The sequence below is a fragment of the Ursus arctos genome, unplaced genomic scaffold (genome assembly GCF_023065955.2).
Source record: "Ursus arctos isolate Adak ecotype North America unplaced genomic scaffold, UrsArc2.0 scaffold_30, whole genome shotgun sequence".
NCBI classification, from domain to species: domain Eukaryota; kingdom Metazoa; phylum Chordata; class Mammalia; order Carnivora; family Ursidae; genus Ursus; species Ursus arctos.
The window spans coordinates 14701810-14725459 of NW_026622986.1; the positions used below are offsets into that span (position 1 = coordinate 14701810).

Sequence of the window (23650 nt, forward strand, 5' to 3'; positions counted from 1 at the left end):
TTTGAGCTTGTGTATTTCACGTCATTAGTAGAAGCAGAACCCACTTCTTCTGTAGGCTCCTCTCAAATACATAGTCTGTGCTTCTCTCTTCTAGGAATACTGGGCACACAGGGTAGGGGTTCGTTACCCCCAGAATAATATGGAGCCAGGCAATTCTAGGATTGCACTAGACTCACTTAGCAGCAGCTCCTCTTCGGGCAAGTTCCATAAATACTCATTGCTCAGGTTCCTTGTTTGTAAGTTGGGGATTAAATAATACCTATACTGAGCTCTACTGAACTTCAGCAAAAGCGATCAATCCTTTCCTATACAAACTCTTCCAGAGCATAGGAAAAAGATAAATAACCACTCAGCGCATTGTATGAGGCTAGTATAACTGTGCTTTCATACTATAAACCCATCTGACTTATGAAGATATGACAAATAATCCCAAATAAAATATTATCAAATCGAAACCAATGATGGTTTAAAAAAATGTATCGATCCTAGGACTCTAAGGATGCTTTTGAACCATTAGAAAAATATCATGGTTAAACACAGTGGATTGAAGGCATACATTTAGCTCTAGTCTCTCCTGAAACCCCACCAAAATGCCGGTAAAGAAAGAAACAGAGGTATATACCCCAAGGACAAAGAGGAGGGGAGAAAACCTCACTGGGCAGGGAGAGAGATGTCAGTGGTTTTTAGGAGGCAAAACAGATTAAGGAAGGGCACTGACTCAGCCGAATAGAGAAAGTGGAAATCTAAATGCCTATGAAGGGAACTGTCGATGAGAAGCCCCGGATTTGTGCCACAGGATTGCTGAAAGGCTCACAGGTAGTCACTAGGTTCTTAGAAGATGGAGTGAAGGAGGAATGGGTTAAAAGCAGCAAGGTGATGGGGAGCATGTGAATGGAGAAATGGTCTGTAAGTTCCCTTCTCCATCCCAGCGAGACAAAAGTCTTCTTTCCTGGAGTCATTAAACCAGGGGAGCTCCAGACTTCAGTGTCCAGAGAGGTCTGAGGAGTGACCATTTCCAAGGAAGGAAGGAAGGAAAGGAGGAAGAGAGGAAGAAAGGAAGAAAGGAAGGACAGAGGTAGGGAAGGGAGGAAGTGAGGAAGAGGGGGAGGGAGGGAAATGAATTCTATCCAGCATTTATCAAGTACTTACCATGTGCCAGGCTCTGTTCTAAATGATCAGTATATATTAATTCATTTGATCTTCATAACAGCCCAGCAAATAGGCAAATAAATGTCCAAAAATAGCCGAGACAATAAAAAAAGAACACAAAAATGGGACTTACACTACCAGATACTAAAACATACTAAAAAGCTATAATAATTGAACAGTATAGTTTGGATGCTAAAATGGACCTTTAGGCTAATGAAACAGAAGAGTATAAAAACTGACCCTCACATATGAGAATGAAAGATATGATAAAAATGACATTTCCAACCAGTAGGGAAAAAAACCCAAACAATTCAGTAAGTGGTATTGGGACAATTGACTATACAGACACTAGGAAGATATAAGTTCCAGATGCGTTAAGGACAAATCTAATAATAAAAGCATGTTATAAACTTGGACTCTACGTAAGGTCTTCTGAACTAAGACTTGCTTGGCAACATGCTGAAGGCGAGACTTATAAGCACATTATTCAGCTTTCTGATATATTGTGGGTTTTGTTTTTAATCAATAGGATGAAGATGATAATAGAATTATTATGACATTTACTCTGATTGGCAGAGAGTAGATCTCGTTTGTTACGTTAAACTGTGTGGTTTAGTGGTTCCATCCAATTCTGCACACCTCCGTCCGGTGGAGGTATTGAAATTTTATTTTTCCCACTGCTATTAACAACACATTTGAGTCTAATATGCAGACATTCCCCCTATGTTAGCTCCTATATCTCGCACCTCTACAAGTGATAAGAAAATCTTCTCCTTTGGCATTTTTGACAAGTTCCTAACCCACTGCACGACCGTTTGTGAATGTATGGTTATAAATGCCCATTCAGAAACAGCAAGAGATCCGTGAATTCTGGATGTTCTTTGACTTTCTCCTTTTGCGATCAGTTCCCATAAGAAGAAAATTATTGGACTTATCTACTTGGTGGGCATCCTCTCCACTCCTTTGCCGTAAAGAATGAACGCTTTTCCAAGTGGAAGTGAAAACATTTTAAGGTCATTTTCCCTCCTCTTGTGCAGTAAGGTAATAAGCCTAAAGCTGCTTCGTTGGTGAAACTGTTATATTGGTTATTCGGCTGATTTCTACCTCGACCAATTCTACGACGAAGGAGCTCAATGCCTAGATAGAGACTCGCTTGCAAGTGACAGAATCCAGTTCAAACCAACCCAAGAACATTCCTAAGGGAAAGAATTAGCTTCAGTAGCTGCAAGTCCAAGGGCAGATGTAGCTTGGGGCATAGCTGGTTTAGCCAGGTAAGGCCTGGCCCCACGTGATCCTTAGGGAATGAACCACACCCGCCCCACCCCGCCCCGCCCCCAAGCATAGAGGCAAAGCCTTTTTGCCAGAACAAGAGGGGAAAGCCCTGAGCTAAAGAAGCCGCAGCAGTGACCTAAGATGCTTCCTGGTTCAGCACATCCTGCATGGAGTGCCCGCACCATCACCTTCTCCCTTAGGTTAATGCTGGAAGGGTCTGCCTTGGTCATGAAGCCACAATCTGTGGGGAATCTGCGTCAGTCCCTTTGTGTGTCTCCGAGGTGAGGCCAGAAAACAAGTTGCCTGCTCTCTGTTTCCTGTTCTACCTCCATGTTACTTTGCTGTGATAGGCGCTGTGTAACAAAGCATATTTGTGTGTGTGTGTGCGTGCGTGTGTGTGCGCGCGCAGGATGATGTAGGATACATAGCCACCATGAAAATGAATACTCATGACCTCTAATGGAATTGGAGTGCAAAAGTCTCTTAACATATTCCTGGGACTGCGGAAAGTTCCTGAGGCTTCTTCGTTCACGCCTGAAGGTCTAAGCGCAATAGTTCTTGATCTGTGAACTGTTAGAACTGCCCTCAACACCAGATGAGGGGATGGACCTGTGTTGGTAGGAGTCGAGGAGGCCCCTAATTTCTTTGGGAACCACCATCTGATTGCTCCCCACTGGAGCAGACGACTGGGGCTTGGTGGCCCAGCAGACAAATGCGTGGCCCACTTCTGGGCGCCCCCCCCAGCCCCCTCCCTCCAGGGAGGTCCCGGAGCATGACTGCCTTCCCCGTTGCATCTGCCTCGGGATAGGTTCAGGCACCTCCCATCATTTTTGTGTTCCAAAATTAGGGCTGTTGGTTTTCTCTGCACTCCTTTTATCATCCCCTTTGCACGGAGTCTCTCCCCTCCCGGAGCCATTAGAATGCTTTGTCTCCAGCGCCGAGGCAGGCCAGCGGCTCTCGGTAACCAGGGGCAACGAGGAATCTGCCCCAGCTATTTGCCGCGTTTGTCAGGCGCAATCTAGCCGCTAGCCCGGTAGACGGGGAAGGGGCGGGGGGGATATGTGCTGTAAAGGTTTTCTTGTACAGTGACATATTATCTTTGCTTTTTTTTAGAACGACCAGTCCATGGGCGAGATGCAGATAATTGGAGGCGATGATCTTTCAACACTGGCTGGAAAGGTTTGTGAATGTAACTGGGCTCGGGCTGCATAGATGTCGTAGGGAAATCAATGACCCTCATTTCAGGTCAGCTCTTGACAAGCATTTCAGACACTCTCCCGGGCTGGCTAATTCATGCAAATGGATGTGTGAATCCTTTTAATGATTTCTTCCTTATAAAACACTCCTTTTATAATGCTTCCAGGACCTGAGGCTGACCAGATCTTTGGTCTCCAACCTTCCTCCCAACCTCACTTCAGACAACCCCGTATTACAAAATCCCTTGGCATTCCTGCTTTCTTCCTTTTCTCCTCTTGCGGTTCTTCTAGAAAAGGAAGCATATTCCTTTATTTATTTGCTTTTTTGGTCTCTCATCTATGGCTCAGCACCTAGGCATTGCAGTAAGACATTTAAACAGGTTTGTTGAAATATCTAAAATTTAAGGAGGGGATTAAAAAAGGATTTCTTGGGAGCACATTTTTCAGCCTTTTGCCTTTTTCACTCCCACGCAAAAGAACGTAATCCATTAGATCACAGGGCGAACACCTTCGCTTTCAACTTGGCGTTCCAGACCTGCCCGTGCTTAATAATTAAGTGAAAATCTGTTTGGATCCTGACATAAATCCGTCCTTTGGAGCGAACAGTTGTTTCCTAAAGCACATGGCCTTTGTGGAAATGGGGCCTGAGATTCGAGTTTTGCTGGGAATGCAAGCAACAGCTCCACAGACGTACCTTGTATTTGTTATCCTTGAACAAGTTCAGCTTTCCAAGTAAAAGGGATCAGTCTCTTCCACAAGTTCAATCTCCCATATTTGTGGTTGTTATTGTGACGCAATGTCCGGATGGGGAGAAGGAATAGCAGGCACATTTAACAGAAATATGTGTAACAACGTTAGGAACACTACAGAGCCACGAGGGCTCTAACTATACCAACCAGCTTCCTTCCCTCTACTCTTCAGAAAGCCTAGTAGCCATCCGGGCGTGACGTTGCTATGTAGACGTAAGTTATATTCCACAGAAATTGGAATTAACGGGCTGATGTTCATGCATCACTATGCCACCATTTAATGTTACTACGTCAGCACATGAAATAACATCCTTGGGGTGCCTGGGTGGCTCAGTCCGTTGAGCGACCGACTTTTGATCTCCGCTCAGGCCTTGATCTCACAGTTGTGAGTTCGAGTCCCGTGTTGGGAGCCACGCTGGGTGTGGATCCTACTTAAAAAACAATTAAAATAAAGATAACCTCCTAAAAAACTAAAATACTCAAAGCAATTTCCAGAAATTCACAACTTTTAACAAGCCTGGAGTGGCCTTTAAACGATAAGTCATTTTGGGACTTTGTTGTAGGACATTGCCTGACAGGTGCATGGCACGAGAGAAGTACCATACCTTGTGCAGTATTACACGAGCCTCTTGCCATGGGCTATTACCAGGGGTCTGTCAAAGTGGTAGTTCTAAGAATCCTAAATGAATGCCAAGAAAAAAGTTGCACATAAAATTGGTTTTTCTCTCCGGCTTTCTAAAATCTTCTATTTCATTTGAAAGTGATCTCTCTTCTACATGAGCACCAGATAGTCCCTTCCTTTAGGAGCTGGAGAGGAGGGTGGGGAAAGGGTAGTTTCTTACTAGGGACGGAGTGACAGGAGGGGTGATAGTACTGTGCCTCGGTATCCCCTCCCAGAATACTACGAAGACACCCTCCCGCCATGAGAAAGTAGAGATCATGGAGGTTCGGGTGGGAGAGGTGGAAGATCAGCCGGCTGTAAATACAAGCAGGAGTCAGCTTCCATTTTTTGCTTACATGACAAGAGATTCTTCCAGGTTACCAGGTGCTATTCCGTGGTATCTTTACCCTCACATTTACGTGTGCATTGATGGATTTCTGTATGTGCCTAAATGTGTGCCGAGTAGAACCCCTTGAGCTTAGAACACACGGGATAAATATTTCTAAGGTGAATCCGCATTGGTTAGACAGGTTCTCAACCATCGCAACAGCTTAGGCTTAGAGATGATGCATCTTTATGCAGTTCGGGGTACCTGGGCTCCCATCAGAGGGGAGTGCTTAATGAGCCAGTGTAGACCGCACTCAGTACTCTCAAATGTATCTTAAAACTGCCCACTTCTCTCCATCTTTATGGTAATCACCCAAGTCTAGACTTTCAGTAGCAAAATGTGGTCTAGGGCAAGGGTTAGTGAACTTTTTAGGGAAGGGCCAGGCGGTAAATGTTTTTAGATTTGGGGGGCTATACAGCCTCTGTTGCAACTACTTAACTCTGCTATCATAGCACAAAACCAGCAAGCGGCCATAGATAAAATGGAAACAAATGGACATGGCTGTGTTTCAATAAAACTTTATTTGTAAAAATAGGCAGTAGGCCAGATTTGGCCGATGGGCTATAGTTTGATGACCTTTGGTCAGGAACCAGCAAGGTCAGCACCATCTGCAAACTAATTAGAAATGCAGCATCTCAGATCCCACTTTAGGTCATCTGAATTAAGTCTTCCTTTTCACAAGATCCCTAGATGGTTTGTATTCAGATGGAAGTTTGAGAAGCACTGGTGTTCTAGGGCCAGACCACTGCTGTCCCTTCTCTGAGATGCTATGGTAGCCACTAGTCTCCTTGAACTCCTTCATTTAACTCCTGCTGCCCTCCAAACCCTTCTCCAAATGGGATCTTCTTAAAATACAAATCAGATCTCCTCACTAGCCTACTGAAAACCGTTCAGCGGCCACTTGATTAGGGTTGTCAGACTTAGCAAAAAAAAAAAAAAAAAAAGAACAGGATGCCAAGTTGAATTTGAATTTCAAATAAACAATAAACACATTTTTAGTATAAGCATGTCACATGCAGTAATTGGAACATACTTAAACTCAAAAGTCATTTGTTATTCATCTGAAATTCAAATGTAACTGGGTGTTCTGTATTTTATCTGGGAACCCTACTCCCAGTGTTCTGAGATTATAATCCAGCCTCCTTCTCACAGCCTGTAAGACCCCTGTGATCTGGCCCTGCTTCCCTCCCACCATCTTCGTACACCACTCACCCCTCCTCACAGTGCTATCACCACAGAGGTGAAGTTCCTTCCTGCCAAGACCTCGGACAAGCTGTGGCCTCCAACCTGGAATCCATTTTCCTCCCATCCTTCAGGTCTCAGCCTCCTGTGTAAGAGAGGCCTTCCCTGACTCTCCGTCTAAAAGAGACAGGCTCCCTACCTTCCCCATTCATCTCCGTATCTGTACCCTATTTCAAGTCAGCCCTTTCCACAGTTTGCTGTGTTTACTTTGAGGCTGACTTTTTTATTGGTCTGTTCCCCCCACCAGAACGTCAGGGTAAGGTGGGCAGGGAGCCTGCCTATCTTATTCACCATCCTATCTCCCGCATCGGGCACGGTGCGTAGCTGACAGGTGGGAATAAGTATGTGGTGACTGAGAGCAGGCTCCTCTTTCTTTTAGAAGGAAACCAGAAAGAGGTTTTCAGTGAAGTGTGGGAAAGGAAGGACATGCAGAGGGAAAGGTACATAGAAGCCCGTCTAGCCAGATGGAAGGACTCATCAGCCAGCACGCTGGGTTTAAGTTGAGTGAGAAAGGTGTCAAGTGAGGGCACATTGTCTTCGAGAAGCAGAAGGGCTTTGGTGTCACAAGAGATTCAAAGCGGGGATGGGGTTGGTAACTGCAACACACCTGAAAGTGATAAGTGAAAACAGTGGCACTTAACTTTTGGAATTTCCTTTTCCTTAAACAGATGAAGGCATGCATGTGGCCTGATCTGTTCACCCATCCCTCAGCCTTTCAGGGAAAGGCTATGCATTAAGAGTTTGAGAGGACTTTAAAAATAAGTTTCAGGGGCCCTCCAGAATCTTTCCATCACCCAGAATGTACACCGGGGCGTTGGGGGGGGGGGACTCGAAAGGCACCCAACAATTAGCGGGTACTCTTTTTAATGATCCCAAGAAAAGCCCCTGGCCCTTAAAGAAATCCAAAGAAGGAATGATTCCTCGGGACTGTGACTGTCTGTGCAAGAAGAGGCTGAGGTGTTACTTGGGACCAGAAAGCCTGGGAATAACCCAGAAAAGGGAGGAAGAGCATCATGAAATGAGGGACAAAGGAGGGAAATAGGACAGCCAGAGGACAAGAGTGGACCAATGTGACTGAAGGAAATCAGCTCAAAATAGAGAAAGAATACTTTAAAACACCAAAAATGTGAATTGGGTTTGGTTGGTAGGATATATTGAATGTCTCAATAAAGAGTTTAACTTGCTCAGAAAAGCAAAGAGAAGTTGCAGAAGTTTTTGAGCAGAAGTGACATCAAGAAGCTGTGTTTTGGGAAAATGAACTCGATAGGAGGGTAGAGTCACTGAGGACGGGAGAGAGACTCCAGGCAGAGAAACCCGTCCGGAGGCCATATAGGCTGAGCCAGCACGAGCGCTGGAACCACAGGAGTGAAGCAGGAGCATTGCAGAAGGCACCGTGCTGTCCAAAGCAGCAGCAGAGCCAAACGATGAAATGAAGGACGGAGGGTTAGAAAAGACTTTTTACTTTCGTTTTTTTTTTTTTTTTTAAGATTTATTTCTTTATTTGAGAGAGAGAGAGTGTGTGTGAGCGGGGTGGGGGGGCAGGGGAGGGGCAGAGGGAGAGAATCTCAAGCAGACTCCTGGCTGAGCGTGGAGCCCGCCGCAGGGCTCCATCTCATGACCCCGAGATCATGACCTGAGCTGAAGCCAAGAGTCGGACGCTTAGTTGACTGAGCCACCCAGGCGCCCTGAAAAGATTTTTAAAAAATCAAATGTTTATAAAAGAACTTTTAAAAACCTGGGGCCATAACTCACCTATATAATTGTGCATACATTATAAGAGCCATAACTGTACTACATAACTTCTTAAACTGTCTAAAGAATTGTGTGGGTTACTAATGAATCATCAAGCCTTACATCGGAAACTGGGGATGTACTGTATGGTGACTAACATAATATAATAAAAAATCATTAAAAAAAAAAAAGAATTGTGTGGGTTACAGTATTCAGAAAAGAGACAATGACCCCCATGGACCTGTCTCTTTCTTGGCTTCTTTTTTTACTTTTCTTCTTCTTTCTTTCTCTCTTTCCTTCCTTCTTTACTTTTTTCTTTCTTTCTTCCCTTTTTTTAAAGCAAAGAAAAGGAAGCTCATAAGGGAAGCTGGCTGAGTCATGGTTCTAAATAGGTCATGGCTGTTGAATAAAGGGAACCCTCGATGAAGTTAAATGGCTTCGTCGGCTCACGATGTTTAAAAGCATTTTCCTCGGTGTGTTCGAGCTGTCTGCACAACGTGCTCTCCGGCTGAGTTTTTTTCAACGTTGATTTAATCCTGGCATTTCATGAAATGTGTGGAGCCATTAAAGCAAAACGATTTTATTCATGTTCAAGGGGAATCTCTGAAAGGGGTGGAATAAAACCAAATGCATGGAAACAGACCCAAATCTGGCAACAGGAAAACACAGATGTGCAGGTTAAATGCAAGATTTCAGGAGACGTGCCACCTTCCCCCACCAAATCAGTTTCTAATCAAATGCCGAAATGAAGCGTCAGAACCTGCCGAATTTCCTCCTTGGCTGCCTGAACTATTTAAATCATTCCTTTTTATTGCATCTGACGAGGCTGAGAACAATAATGGAAAAGCCCACCGACTGATGATTCTGGCAATTTTGCGAATTATCACATAAACTGAAATGCTGAACTACATTCCTTTCTCCGTGGGGTTCATAGTCACGCTCCTCCCCGTGCTCAGCACCCACAATGAGCCCATCATAATTCCTGCCATCCCTCTGCTTGCCATGACCATAGCCGCAAAACTGTGCTGCTGCCGGTTAGACTGGAGTGCGAATCATGCTGCATTTTAAAAGACTGGGGGCGCCTGCGTGGCGTAGTCGTTAAGCGTCTGCCTTCGGCTCAGGGCGTGATCCCAGCGTTCCAGGATCGAGCCCCACATCAGGCTCCTCCGCTAGGAGCCTGCTTCTTCCTCTCCCACTCCCCCTGCTTGTGTTCCCTCTCTCGCTGGCTGTCTCTGTCAAATAAATAAATAAAATCTTAAAAAAAAAAAAAAAGAAAATTTAAAAATTTAAAAGACTGAAAGTGGGAATAACCTATTTAAGAAAATCGTTTAGATTTGTATAACTCCTACCTTCTTTCTTGTCTTCTTTTTCCTCTTTCCTTTCTTTTTTTCCAGGAAACTTGAGGTGATTAGCTTCCATCAGGATTGCACCGTAGCAAGGAAAGGACACACTCCAGAGACTCCTCATAGAATTTTTGCCTGTGGCCCCCAGGTTGCAAGTTTTACTGACTTTCCGGGAGGAAATGAGATGACTAAGACAGTAACTGGCAGGCTTCTCAGATTCAGTGATGGGAGTTATCAGATTGGAAGCGCTTAGGAGGCACAGCCTGTCCTGAAAAAATTTCTAAGGTTGCCCACTCAGAAAAAAAAAAAAAAGGGAGGGGGGATTTTGGAAGATTTCTTGGTGCAAAACTAAAAGCAGTAGACATTAATTATAGCTCAGTTAAGGGGGAATTGTACATCATTGAGAAAAAAATGGAGGGGATATGTCAAAAGTTTAACGACCTAGAGAAAGAACTGGGGTCAAAACTGTTGATCTTTTCCACGAGCATTTCTTGAGCACCTGCTACGTACCGGTCTCCATGTTATACGCTGATCGTATAAAGACGAATTTGTCTTTGTCCCTTAGCTTGTGGAGCTAATCCTGGTATATTAAAATGTAAAGAGATCAGTTCTCTTAGACACTAGTAAAAATGCTTCCAAAGTTGGGGTAGTCACTTCCTCTGTACTCTTGGGCTATTTGTTTTGTATGCCAATTTCCAAAGGTACTAAATGCATTGCTTTTTTGGAGGTGAACTTTTCATACGAGAGGTAGGCTGCTAACAATCTGGACAGTAAACCCACATATTATTTAGGAAAGAACTTGAAAATGTGTGTGATGAAAATAGTGTGATGTTCTGTGAAGGAAAAGAAATATCTGTATTGACTGCTCTATTTAACTCACTGAAGATCTTTAGATTTCTGCATAGCTCCCTTTCAGTAACAGATGGTTTTTCTATATCAGTTTTCCCTTGCCCATCATTTATGAACCCACTAAATAATTTTACTTTTGAAATGCCGTACACAACTCGCAAAGTTCTTTGTGTTGTTACAGATGTTATCAACCCGCTTAGCCTCTCTAATCCTCCAAAATCCTTTGAGAAATATAGTTAAACCATAATTAACTAATGTATTCTTCATAACAATCCTTCCGAGAAGGAAGAGCTAGAAGGAAGGAAGGAAGGAAGGAAGGAAGGAAGGAAGGAAGGAAGGAAAGAAAGAGAAAAGAAGGCAAGCCAAAGAAAAGGAGAGTTATTGCAGTCTAAGACACTGGATGATGATAGGGAAAACAAGTAGGAATTCCAAGGAACGAAACAAACTAAAAGGGAACATAATTATAGTATACTACTTGACTCTGTAGTGGGAAAAAATGTGAGCACTACAAGAAGATACAGTCATAACAAAGTATCTACCCTGGAGATAGAAAAAGAAGTGAGATAGTGTAAAAACAACTAAATTCTCATCATTATATAATATAGTAAATAGATGGTGTCTAAAATTATTAAACTGAGGAATAGAAGTACAGTAAAAGAGACCACTTTAAATTAAAAGGGAGTTAAAGGCCCAATGCATGGGCTTTGATGAGACAAACCAGCTACAAAGGTCATTTTAAAGACAACTAGGGCAATCTAAATATGTCCTAGGTTTTATATGATATTAAGAAAGTAGTGCCAGATAAAGAAATTGTCATACACACACACACACACACACACACACACACACGATGGAATATTATTCAACCATAAGAAACTAGGAAATCCTGCCATTTGTGACAACCTGAATGGATCTTGAGAGCATTATGCTAATGAAGTAAGTCAGACAGAGAAAGACAAATACTGTATGATCTTACTTGCATGTGGGATCTAAAACAAAACAAGACAAAAAACCTGACTCATAGGAAAAGAGATCAGATATGTGGTTACCTAGGGCAGGGCGTGGGGGGCAGGGAAATCAGAGGAGGGTGATCAGAAGCTACAAACGTTCAGTTATAAGATAAATAAGTACTAGGGATGAAATGTACAATACAATGACTGTAGCTAACACTGTCGTGTGATATATACGAAGGCTGTTAGGAGAGTTAATCCTACGAGTTCTCATTCTAAGGAAAAATTGTTTTCTTTTTTTGCTTTCTTCTTTTATTATATCTGTATGAGATGATGGATGCTAACTAAATTTATTGAGGTAATCATTTTCCAAAATATATAAATCAAACCATTATGCTGTATGACTTAAACTTATACAGCGTATGTCAACTATACCTCAATAAAACTAGGAAAAATGAAAAACATAAAACAGATTATTGTCATTTTTGTTAGATGTGATCAATTTTGGCTATGCATAATATAGAAAGCCATGATAACTTTAATACATAAAGCACATGAGCATTTTTAAATACTTTACAGATAGATACACAGCACCATTTAGAAAATCTTTAGACTTCTCTATTTGATTTTGAATCTGCATACGCATTCCTTGATTTTAAAATGTGTTTAAGTAATTTTGATAACCTATCTCTGGATTAGTACACATTCCAGTCCCACTTCCCAGCCACCACTGTATCTTTTAGTTAAAGTTAATCTTTTCAAAGATGACTCTTGTTTTGCAAGGTTCTGAGCTTTTAAAAAACAAATTTAATTATGTACAGTGTACTTTATTGCATTACACAAGAATGCAGACTAACAGAGTTTTAAAGAGTTTTTCATTATAAGATTGAAACAAGAGATTATGAACTAGGGAATTAAATTAATCAAATATTCTCCAAGTATTCAGGTTGGGTAATAGGCATGGTTGGTAAGCCTCAATCAGACTAAAAATGCACATCCTAACCAACCGTTGTGGGTTAACGGTTAAGAACATAGCAAAAGTGTTCGGAATACCGAGGGAACTCCTCTGTCACTGTGACTCTTAGGGCAGGGGATACTGTGGGCATGACCTACTTCAAAATGGACAAGATAAGCTTACATTTCAATGATAAAACTAAGATTTTAAAAATTTATTTAAAAGGGGGGGTGCCTGGGTGGCACAGTCAGTTAAGCATCTGACTTCAGCACAGGTCATGATCTCAGGGTCCTGGGATCGAGACCCACACTGGGTTCTGTGCTCAGCAGGGAGTCTGCTTGTCCCTCTCCCTTGGCCCCTCTCCTCACTCACACACTATCTTTCAAATAAATAAAACTTAAAAAAAAAAAGTATTTAACGACTAGATGACTATTTAATGACTATACCTCAGAGAAAAACACTTCCAGAAAGATATTTCCACCTAAGAAGCATTTGACACATAAAGTAAATATGATTTTCGTTGGTTGGCTAACACTTTCATTACTTAAATCTCTTTCTCATTAGACGTAAGTGAGCTTTCTAAGGTGTAAGGCTTGATAGAAATTTTAAAGTATTATATGAGTCATAGGGAGAAATGAAGAGTCATCTAAAGAAACACAACATTACATTATATCCACACCCTTCAGTTCATTGCAATGTCATATTTACATAGTCGTATTTTAATTTGGCGGGACGGTATTGACATGCAACTACTAATCCATTTAATTGGTTGGTTTTAATTCATTAATCAGTGTCATCAGTTATTAATCCTCCACTCAGTAAATAATTGCGGAGCATTGATATGCCGGTACATATATGCTGGGGACTGGGAATACAATAGTAAGCAAGACAGACATGATTCCCATCCTCATGGAGTTTATATTCCAGTGGGAGGACAGGTATCAAACAGGAATTGAAATGAAACAGAATCAGTGTTTTTAGGGGAGAAGGAGAGGTAGGCTTGAGAGCACATAGCAAGAAGCCCAACCATGCTTCTAAAAATATCAACCAGGCGCTTCTCAGAGCTCTCTGTAGCCCCCTCTTCCACAGGATTGAAAAGCTGAGAGTAAATAAAGAGTCCCCAATGACTGGTGGCTCGGCGGGAATATAGGACTGTCACAGTTGAATACGTGATCCTTCTGCAGACGCTGTCTCCATGAACAACATAGTTTATGTGGCTTGTTTTCCTGGTAAACTCTTAGTAACCTTTGTATGCCAACGAGTGCTGGATGGGGTGCTTGCTGGAATTAGGGACATGGGTCGACCTTGTGGATAGCTCTTCAGACAGGTCTAGGATCTGACATGACCCTGCTGCTAACCTGAATTTAGATACCAAAACTGTAGCACCCAGTAATTGCGGAGGGACTGTTGACATGAATCTGCAATACCTACGTTACCTCTGAGCCCTTGAGTTAGATGGGTGGGGGAGGACCAGCTAAGCAAATTGTGAGATTTCTAACTGTAAGCAAAAACCTGGGTCTATCTTGTGAGGCACATTTGCATCGTATTCTAAATAACCGTTGCATGTCTTTTTTTTTTAATTCCAGAATGTCCTCATTGTTGAGGTAAGCTGACTTTTCTTTATCCCTGTTTGGAAGTTGAAAGAATCTAACGGTGAGTTTTGAAATATAGAATTTATTATCAAATTGGTCAAGGATTTATTGAATTTCCACTGTGTGCATGGCTCTCCAAATTTACTAAGAGCTAACTGGAATCAGTGGCCTGAAACAATTTAGAATAAAAGCTTTGCAATAATAGTTTCGTGGTACTTTATCCATTTTTATGCCGAATTTCACGCATGTCTAAATTGGTTCTTATACCTATTTGCGAATCAGGCATTTTTACAGAAGAGGAAACTAGCCCAACAGAACCAAATGTATATAATAGTAAAACCAAGGTTTGAACTCTTTTCACCCTTGATTCAGTGTTCTTGCTAATGACCCCTAAGGACTTCAAGCAATTCTATCTTCAGCAACCAAATCATAAATACAATCGATTTTAAAATGGCAATCCAAGAGAAAGCTATAATTTAATTTAATTTTTCTGCTAAAAAAAAGAGAGAACGGGCCCTGTGGCAGCCGTGGACTTAATACAGCACATGGCCACTTTCCCTTCAAGAGCACGCCTGTCTTATCAGCTGGCAAGAATTCAAGGGAGCCGTTTGCAAGCTTTTGTTACACAATTGCTTGTGTGTGCCATATGTATCTGCAGTCTCCTGGCTCAGACATAACCCAGGAAGTAGACCCTCTAGCCAAACGAATTGCCCAACCCTGGCTAAATTCAGACCTGTTGTTTTGATAATCAGCTCCCGACAACTGATTTCTGTCCCAAGGACAATGCATTTCTGCTGCCCATTCTCCTCTAATTGAGCAGCAGCTCATCAGCAGAGAGGAGCCGAGGCTCACGGCGGCCTCGCACCCTCAGAATTCACAGGCTGTCACCAGCTGCCGTCCAGACACATCTCACTTCCCGGCCGTAGAATCCCCTATTGAGCGGGGAGGGCACGGGGGAGGTGTTTATCCATTCAGTGCATTCAGATGTACATCCCATGTCCATGAAAATTCATGCGTTCCGTATTGTGTTGCATAACCTCAGGGCCAGATTTTGTCCTTGAATGTGCATGCACGAGTCCCGGTGTTCCCAGTGAGCAGCCCCCACCTGCTCTCCAAAGGCCGCCGAACTCCGCTTTCACCGTAGCTCAACGATTCGAAGAGGAAATATTCACCCATATATTCCCCTAAACCCAGCTTCCGAGAGAAGCACCTGTCTAAAAATATAACCCAGCCTGCTTCCTACTTTGACTCCATCTGATGGCAATTCTAATTATGATGCATTATTAATAAGGCATACAGTCATCTGTCTGGATGCAAAATCTTTTATGCTGCCCAAATGCGCGCAGTTGAATGTGTCTGTCCTCTTTGCAAAGGATGTTGTTGGAACCGGGAAGACCATGAGAGCGCTGCTCAGTAGCATAGAGAAATACGAGCCCAACATGATCAAGGTAGCCAGGTGAGTAGGACGTTCACATCGTGGTTGCTTCTGTGTGTCCAAATAAGCCCGAGAGGGATGCTAACTCAGGACATTGTCCCCGAAGAGAGCCGTCTTTTCCAAACCAGTGACCCTTTGCCCTGGGGTGTTCTGGCCTGACCACACTGAACAAATAGCCCATTTGCCTGCTAGCCTGAGACAGAGGAAGGGGAAGAGGACATGCTTTGCTGGGTGTCTGAGCCTCTCGTTACTGTGCCTCCATTAGCAGCTTCCAGGAGCAGCTGGCGGAGCCTGGTGCCAGCGCCCCTCTCCCTTCCTTTTATCTAGAATCACTGATGTGGTGCCTCAGTAACAGGAGCGGGAATTAGGGGGCCGGGATGGTGCCCCACATGCTGCGGGGGGGGGTACATATTTTAATGATGTTCGGTTCTATTTGCAATTCACAGAAGTTTTATCTGGATCACTAAACACTTTTTTTTTTTTTAATGGTAGTTTGTTGGTGAAAAGAACACCTAGAAGTGACGGCTTTCGACCCAACTGTAAGTGGTGTTGGTTTTGGTTTTGGTTGGTTGGTTGGTTGTTTGGCTGATGGTGTTGTTCTGTGTTGAAGAATCTCTGGTTTCCTGTTTGCCGGCATTCCATGTGAAGCAGAAGCTGTAAAGGTTCGATAGTCCCGCAGAGCTCCCGAGGTCTCCCCAGCCTTGCCGATAGAACCTTTACAACGAGGATAGAATCCTTTACAACGAAGGTTTTTTAATTTTCCAGTTTGCATTTTTCACAGAGACTCTGTCATGTGCGTTGGATATTTTTGTTTTTAGGTTTTCCATAGCACCTTAAAGCCAAAGAACTCAGCTAATGGGTTACAGGGGGTAGAGGGAGACTTGACCCCATCAGACTGGCTGACACCCCGGATTCCTGCCTTGGCCACTGCCCCTGTCAGTTAGACCCGGGAAGGCACTGGAAAGGCTTACAGGCTCTCATACCGTCTCCAGGAACCAGACAGTGCTCGATGCCGACCTTCAGCGAGCCTGAATTTGAGCACGCAGAAGGGGGAAATTCGAGACACCTCTCCCATCACCTTCAAAGAAAAGTTCAATAACACGGAGAATTGGTGAGGCACATATCTCCAGACAGCATCTTCGTACTTGACCTCAAATATATGTTCGGGCCGATTTGGCTCATCCAGGGCACTTTGCTACTCTCCTCCCCATCATATGAATGGTTCTAATGCCAGGAAGAATAAACAAGCAGCTTGATTATTTATTAACCTAACACTAGAGGCGACTTTTTTGCACTCACGTAGGCAGACTTCAGCTTGACTTTTATAACTTACATTTGCTCTAAAGCCTCTGGGATCATTTGGCTACAGTTCTCATCAGCAAGCTGCAAAAACATCAGAGCAAGAGAAGCGCACTGTGGACGGTAATGTGCCGATGACATTTCGCAAGGGACTCTTCATTCTAAAAACAAGTTTCATGTATTAAATCTAGACCACATCAGTGCTGGGCAGATAGAGCCAACAACGTGTCCCCGTCCAGTTACTGGCGTGGGGAAAATAATCTGGATGCAGTAAGGTTAGGTGAAGTTAGTAAACAGAAATCTTTTAAGGAAATCACGGAAGATCCCATAGAGATGAGATTTTAACGGAAGTTGAAAGATTCCCTTTGGACAAAGCCAACTAATTACAGGTTATTTGTGTCACAGCAACAACACGAGTAAAATAAGGGCAGGTAACAGTAGTAAGAGGTTGCGATGGGCCTTCCACTCTTCTAAGAGCTACACAGAGATTAACACATTTCATCCTTACAACATTCGTCCAAGGTAGGGGCTCGTGTTATGTCCATTTTACAGATGAGGAAATTGAACACAACAAGGGTCAATGGTTTTTGAAGGTCATGTTGCTGTAAATGTTGAGTCAGTATTGAACCCAGGCTGTACGGTTCCGATCACGGCCTCACTTTTATGCCCCATCTATAAGTAACTCCCGCAAGTGCAAATAGAAGGGTAGGAACTGCACCCACTTACCAGCTAGACATAGGTCACTCTGCTTCCTAATCGTCCCCCGGATCTCCTGATCCAGCTTCCTTCTTTCACTGCCTTCACTCTGAAGGTTTGGCCTTCTGAACCGGCTTTGCCCAGTCTGACGTGCCTACTGTAGGCATTGCTCTGGTGACTGTGAAGTCATTATTGTGGTGACAACCCAAGTTCTCTGGAATTTACTAATATCCTTTTAGCTGGTTCAGAATCTCTGTTTCTTCTGCCTGGATTTCTGAGGCTTGATACTTTGGGTTCCTTTCTCATAATTGACTCTTTCCCATATGCTCAGTGACATCTTTTGTATGCTCTGACATCTTTCCTTCTGCTCTTGCTTCTCCTCTTTGATTATTTTTCTCAAAGCAACGTACAGTGTGGAGGGACCAAAGGGGGTTTCTATCAGTGACATATAATGTGATCCTCTAGAAAGTAAGTCCCTCTCCTCCAGCACCTTCTGCAAGCAGGAACCAGTTGCCTGCTCCATGTGAAAGCATCTTTGGTCATAGGATCCAAAATGGTGGTGAGTGGTCACCAGAGGGCTAACTTGCTCCATGGCTATACCAAAGTACAGTTTCATAAAAGTAAGTGAGTGCATCTCTCATCTGCAGTGCTGTAATAAACAGATTAAAAAAAATGGAAAGAGTTTGAAAAACCATTGGACCATAGGCATATTTATTCTGTTTCAAGACCTCTGAACAAGGAGCGCTATGGTCTGTTCCTTAAAGATCCTTTTCCGTAAAGATCATCATCCTTTCAATAAATTTTTCCTTTGTCCAACCTAAGTACCTCATGCTGCATTTAAATCCACTTACTCCCATTCTTCCCTCAATAGACATAGAGAGCTAATGAATATCATCTGTCTCCTGGACTCAAAGACTAGCATTAGAATAACCCCTAGCGTTCTCTTCCTCAAACTGAACAATCCCACTCCCCGTCATCTGGTCTCCCAGATTTGGCTTCCCAGCCCTTTATCCAGCTGAGGACACCAAGCGCAGTGGAAGAACGTCTTCCTGGTGGCAACAGCCTGTGCACCTAGTCATGTAGTACAGGATTGGGAGGCCTTCTGTCTGAACTGCACTTTATGCTTCCAGATTGTTTCCTTTGGCATTATATCATGGGGTACTGCTTGCTTTGGAACCACGGGGCTGCATGACTAACTCATGCATACTTTTTGCTCTCCCCTGGGCTGGCTGAGCCCTTTCTCAGCTCTGAATGGTAGGAGTACAGCCATTCTTCCTTGTATGTTTGCGTGTCTACCTTGTCTCCCTGCCTCGTCACTCTGGGCCAGGTCCTGTTGGGCTCATCCCATGCATAGCTTATCATTTTTCTCACTTGCTTCTGCTTAAATGAAAGGTCCTCACAGTTTAAGTGCCAACAATAGCATATGGTGGCTTTCTACTCATGTTATCTACCTCTTATTCCTTTTTTTCTCCTCTCTCTCCCTACTCAGATGTTGGATTTGAGATTCCAAACTTATTTGTGGTGGGTTATGCCTTGGATTACAATGAATACTTCAGAGATCTGAATGTAAGTCACGCATGCAAATCCCTAGCCTCCTGTTCACAAGAATTTAACAGTTATACAAATGAAACAAATTATTGAAATAGTGGTGAAGATGGCTACCACTTATGGAGTGTGTCAGGAATATTCTGGGTACTTTGCTTTCATAATCCCAATTACAGTTGCATGCAGTTCATAACTATTCCCCTTTTGGAGAAGAAAAAAAAATATATATATATATATAGACACATATATACATGGTCCCCCAGTGTAGACCCCCAGCTGTGTGACCCTGACCAATCTTGAACGATCTAGAGGTAGACATCCTACACGAAGTGGACCAATCGTGTGTGTGTGTGTGTCTCTCTCTCTCCTAATAAGTGGAAACTTAAAGCAAAAGTCACAGAAATCAAGGGGTTTTAGTCTTAAGCCACTGAGTGGCAGGGCCCCAGAGAGAGTGTCCACAAGCACCATGGGCTGAAGTCAGGAGCTAAGCCATTCCGGCCTTCCAGGTCCTTCATTCGTAGCTCTTCCTTGGATTCTGTGAGCCACTCAGTAGCCTACAGTAAATCCCCCTTTTTGCCTGTATTAATCTGATTCCACTTCTGTTCCTTGCAATCAAAATATTCCCGACACATTTCTTGCTACCCATAAAAGATTGAGTAAGAGTCAATGTTGTGCTTACCATGGCTGTTTCTCCGTTCTCCCTAGAGGCGGTAATGTTACCAAACGGAGACTTCTCTCCCCACCGTGGCTGACCATACCCTCCTTCAGCCTTTCTGGTTGTTCCAGACCTAGGGAGCCAGATTCAGAATAGGTCTCAAAACTAGAACAATGAAGAAACTTTTTCAAGCATTCGAATGGGTCTCTTTCAATTTTACATACGCACGCACAAAAACGCGTAGACATCTATTTGAATGAACAATAGCCAATGATAAGATGACATTCTGTTATTACTGCATTCCATTTTCTGCACCTCCTATTTTGTTAAGAAGCCGATTCATTTAGGGGCGCCTGGGTGGCACAGCGGTTGGGCGGCTGCCTTCGGCTCAGGGCGTGATCCCAGAGTCCTGGGATCGAGCCCCACATCGGGCTCCTCCGCTGGGAGCCTGCTTCTTCCTCTCCCACTCCCCCTGCTTGTGTTCCCTCTCTCGCTGGCTGTCTCTATCTCTGTCGAATAAATAAATAAAATCTTTAAAAAAAAAAAAAAAAGAAGCCGATTCATTTAAATCCTCTATTGTTTCAGCACATATGCGTGATCAACGAACATGGCAAAGAGAAGTACCGAGTCTAAAGAAGTAATTCTCACCATCGAATCTCCAGATAACCTCATGCTTAAGACTACAGCCAGAAAGCCAGCATGTAAAGTTTGTCTCCCCAGGCATCTTCACTCAGCAGGAAATAAAAGAAAAAAAAATGTTTTAATGAGAGAGCTTTCTTTTCTGACATAAGAGTACCAAAGGTTCTTAAGGAAAAGAGAGCAATGCTTTGAGTTGACTTGTTCCAAATTAAACACTCCACCTTGTGACTCATGCGTTCTATCTACCTTCACACTCCGGAACTTCACCTGCTTTTATTCCGATACGGTTATTATGCTTGATTACTATACCCCCACCTAGTTACTCAAATATTTTCCACTTAACCTTTCTTTTTTTTTTTTTAAATATTCCATTTTGGTAATATTTTGCAATCTGAAGAAACTGGAAGCCTTTTTCAGTTAAGCTCTGAACCCAAATCCTGGGACTGCCACCAGATTCCCGTACTGAAAAAGGAGGGAAAGGACAATTTAATATAAAGTTCTGTTTGTGCATTTCTAGCAGGCCCTTACTGTTTGCTTTGACAAAGCCTTTTTGAACTGTAGCGTATAATGAATCTTAATGATGTTATGAAATGAGCCTTTGCTCAGTGCTGGTGATCGGAGCTTCCGGTATGTGATAACGCTATGCCATGAATGCATGGATGTACTCAACTGTGTTTAATACTCTGAATTGTAATTAGAAAAAATACAATGGCAGCCAGGCCCTCGTTTCTAAGCTGCATCTTTTTATTCGTGTGCGACATGAGCAAATGGCAGAATTTGCGGAGGGTGGGGGGTTCAGTTCAAAACTAAGCGAGTATGAGCTTTTCCTCTTATTTACATCAAAGGACAAGACACTATTATGTATTATCATCAACACGAACACAGAGGTTGAATTATTTTTTGAGTGGTCTTAGAAGACTTATCCCACAGCCCGGGGCACTACAGAAAACGAGCACACTTAAGAAAGTTTCTTTCTGAATAACATTTTTTCCGTTTCCACTGTTTTATGAGATGTTTTCTAATTTATGGGGATTTTAATTGAAAATAAACTCGAGTGCCAATAGAACTGTTTTTTTCTCACTTCCTAAAAGGAGAAAATGCAGAATAAATAACTAAGCAGCATTTGTTTGGTTCTAAACCATATGTGGCATATTGTTATCAGGATCTAGCTTCCTTTAATAAAGAATTAAAAACCTTGTTACGTTTCATGACTGCTTACTGTTTTTCTTCCACTTTCATATCTTTTATATACTTTCAGCCATTAAAATGTGTGTGAGCCAGTAGCTTAAATATACTCCTGCATATATCTTTCCTGGGGCTTTATTTTTGTTAACCTGGAAGAAAGCCAATAAATGCACTAGTATAAGCAAACGATTAAGCCAGACTCGATCTGCTGCTTTTTTTTTTTTCTCCTTAAGCTTGTTTGTAAGACAAAGAAGTTTAGTTGTAAAAGATTTTCCTGAATATCTTTGTTCCAGTCTAGGAAGAGAATAAGCCACACCCAGATATCCCAAGTGAGAAGCGAGCAAAGGGAATCCCTTTTAGCTTTGTTCCATAGAAGAGGCAGTAACCACGTTAGAGACCGATCACTCTAATTGGCCAGTTTCTTGAATTAGCAAATCGTGTTCTAAATCCAATTTCCACTCTGCCACCTTTATATCAGAAGACCTAGAAAAACCCAGATACATTTGATTATAAATATAAAATTACCCATAATCTTTATGAAAATATTTTCTTTAGAATGTTGAATTTTAACAAAAGTCAGTGTAATTTTTGAGAACTGTATGTTTATTTGAATTAGGAAGGAAACTGATCTACTTCACAAGATTTTGAGAAGGACTTGTGCTAGTTAATGCTGAAAAAGAGAATTCCATTAAATACACAAGAAGTTTAATCATTCCTGCAATTTTTTTCCTATCACACAATATTTTGACAGTGATATCCAAGAATGTCATCTTGGGAAAAATAGTATTTCCTTTTCTCTTGCAAAACTCTGATCTATTTAATACGGCTGAGTTTTTTCAACCCAGACCAAAAATGTGAAAACTCATAACCTGATTAGCAACCAATGCGTTTACTAATTTGGTGTTCCAAATCTGATTGGTGGGGGGAGGGGGGAAGTGTGTGACATGTTTTATTTGGATTCAGTTACAATAATTAGTAATACTTTTACTACAGTAATACAGTAACATAATCAGTAATACTTTGGGATATTCCAAACAAATTAGAACCCTTCATTATAAATTGGTTCTTTCTTACTGGGCTGGAAAGTATCCAGTATTGAACCATGCACTCCCAGTGCGAACTGCAAATAGTCCAATCTTGATGCATCTTCTTTAACCTTTGGCTGTTTTTGGATATAATATGGGTCACCATGCTTCAGGCCTTCTGAGACTATTTAAAAAAAAAAAAAAACAACCTTTCAGAGCACAAGCAGGCGTTTTTTTCAGCCTCCTATGGGATGAACTTATGTTTTCCCAATGGAAAGAGAAGGTGACCTATCCCACTTCTAAAGAACTGGTGTCATGGAAATATTTCCTCACTCTTGTAATAGAGGTAGTATGTTCTAGGAAATTGAAGCCCTAAATCACACTCCCCACCCAGATGTCTGGCTAATTTGGGCAAAAATAGCATTTGGGAGTTGCAATTATTTTGCTATCATAAAGTTCTTTTGGGATCCCTGGATGACACTTGAGGGCTGGCAGGCCGGCTAGTTGCAGGAGGGGAGCCAAGGGAGGTTTGTGCGTTGATGTTGGGATGTGTGTAGAGGAGGGATGGAAGGTGCACATGGAGAAGACCACTTTGTTTCTTGGCCCAGCCATACCCCATGATTGATTCTGAACTCAGTGGAGAGAAGGAGACAAAGACCCCAACTGAAAGAGCTGTTTTCACGGTAAAAACACACTGGGACAGACAGGCCATTCACATTTCACTGAGGGTCATGCATAGTCTATTCCAAAAAAAAAAATGTTTTTACCATTTTTTGGCCAAAAGGACCCCCTTTTCTGACTTTTTCCGCCAGTGTGGGCTTTGTCAGAGGTAAGTAGGAGACACCATGAAGACAGAGTAGGATACTGAAGTCCTACACTTTCTTAGTGGGAGAAATAAGCCTGAACGAATGTTACTATGACTTCGTTTGAATCCAGATTAATGGGTGTTGACTAGTGAATAAGCTGCAAATGAGGATGGTGAGTGTAGACGACTCATTCAAGAAACCTGGCTGCGACGACCAGAGACACATAACCATAGCTAGAGGGCTCTTAAAAGATGGGAAAGACTTGTACATTTTTATTTACTGTGGAAA

The 23650-nt window shown here is 42.5% G+C and overlaps 1 protein-coding gene across 2 annotated transcripts in view; it reads left to right on the top strand.

Annotated features, from left to right (window-relative positions):
• The window catches only part of PRTFDC1 (phosphoribosyl transferase domain containing 1), an 89865-nt gene extending 68322 nt beyond the window's left edge, over positions 1–21543 (top strand). The window contains exons 4-9 of one of the 2 annotated variants that reach the window (XM_026478925.4): positions 3535–3600; positions 14072–14089; positions 15451–15533; positions 16005–16051; positions 18997–19073; positions 20293–21543. In XM_026478925.4, coding sequence (XP_026334710.1) covers positions 3535–3600; positions 14072–14089; positions 15451–15533; positions 16005–16051; positions 18997–19073; positions 20293–20340 — 339 coding nt within the window. In that variant the 3' untranslated portion in view covers positions 20341–21543. Of the gene's footprint in view, positions 1–3534; positions 3601–14071; positions 14090–15450; positions 15534–16004; positions 16052–18996; positions 19074–19757; positions 20254–20292 lie in introns of those variants that run through there. The other variant, XM_026478926.4, reaches the window with a different exon arrangement.
• The last annotated feature ends 2107 nt before the right edge of the window (positions 21544–23650 follow it).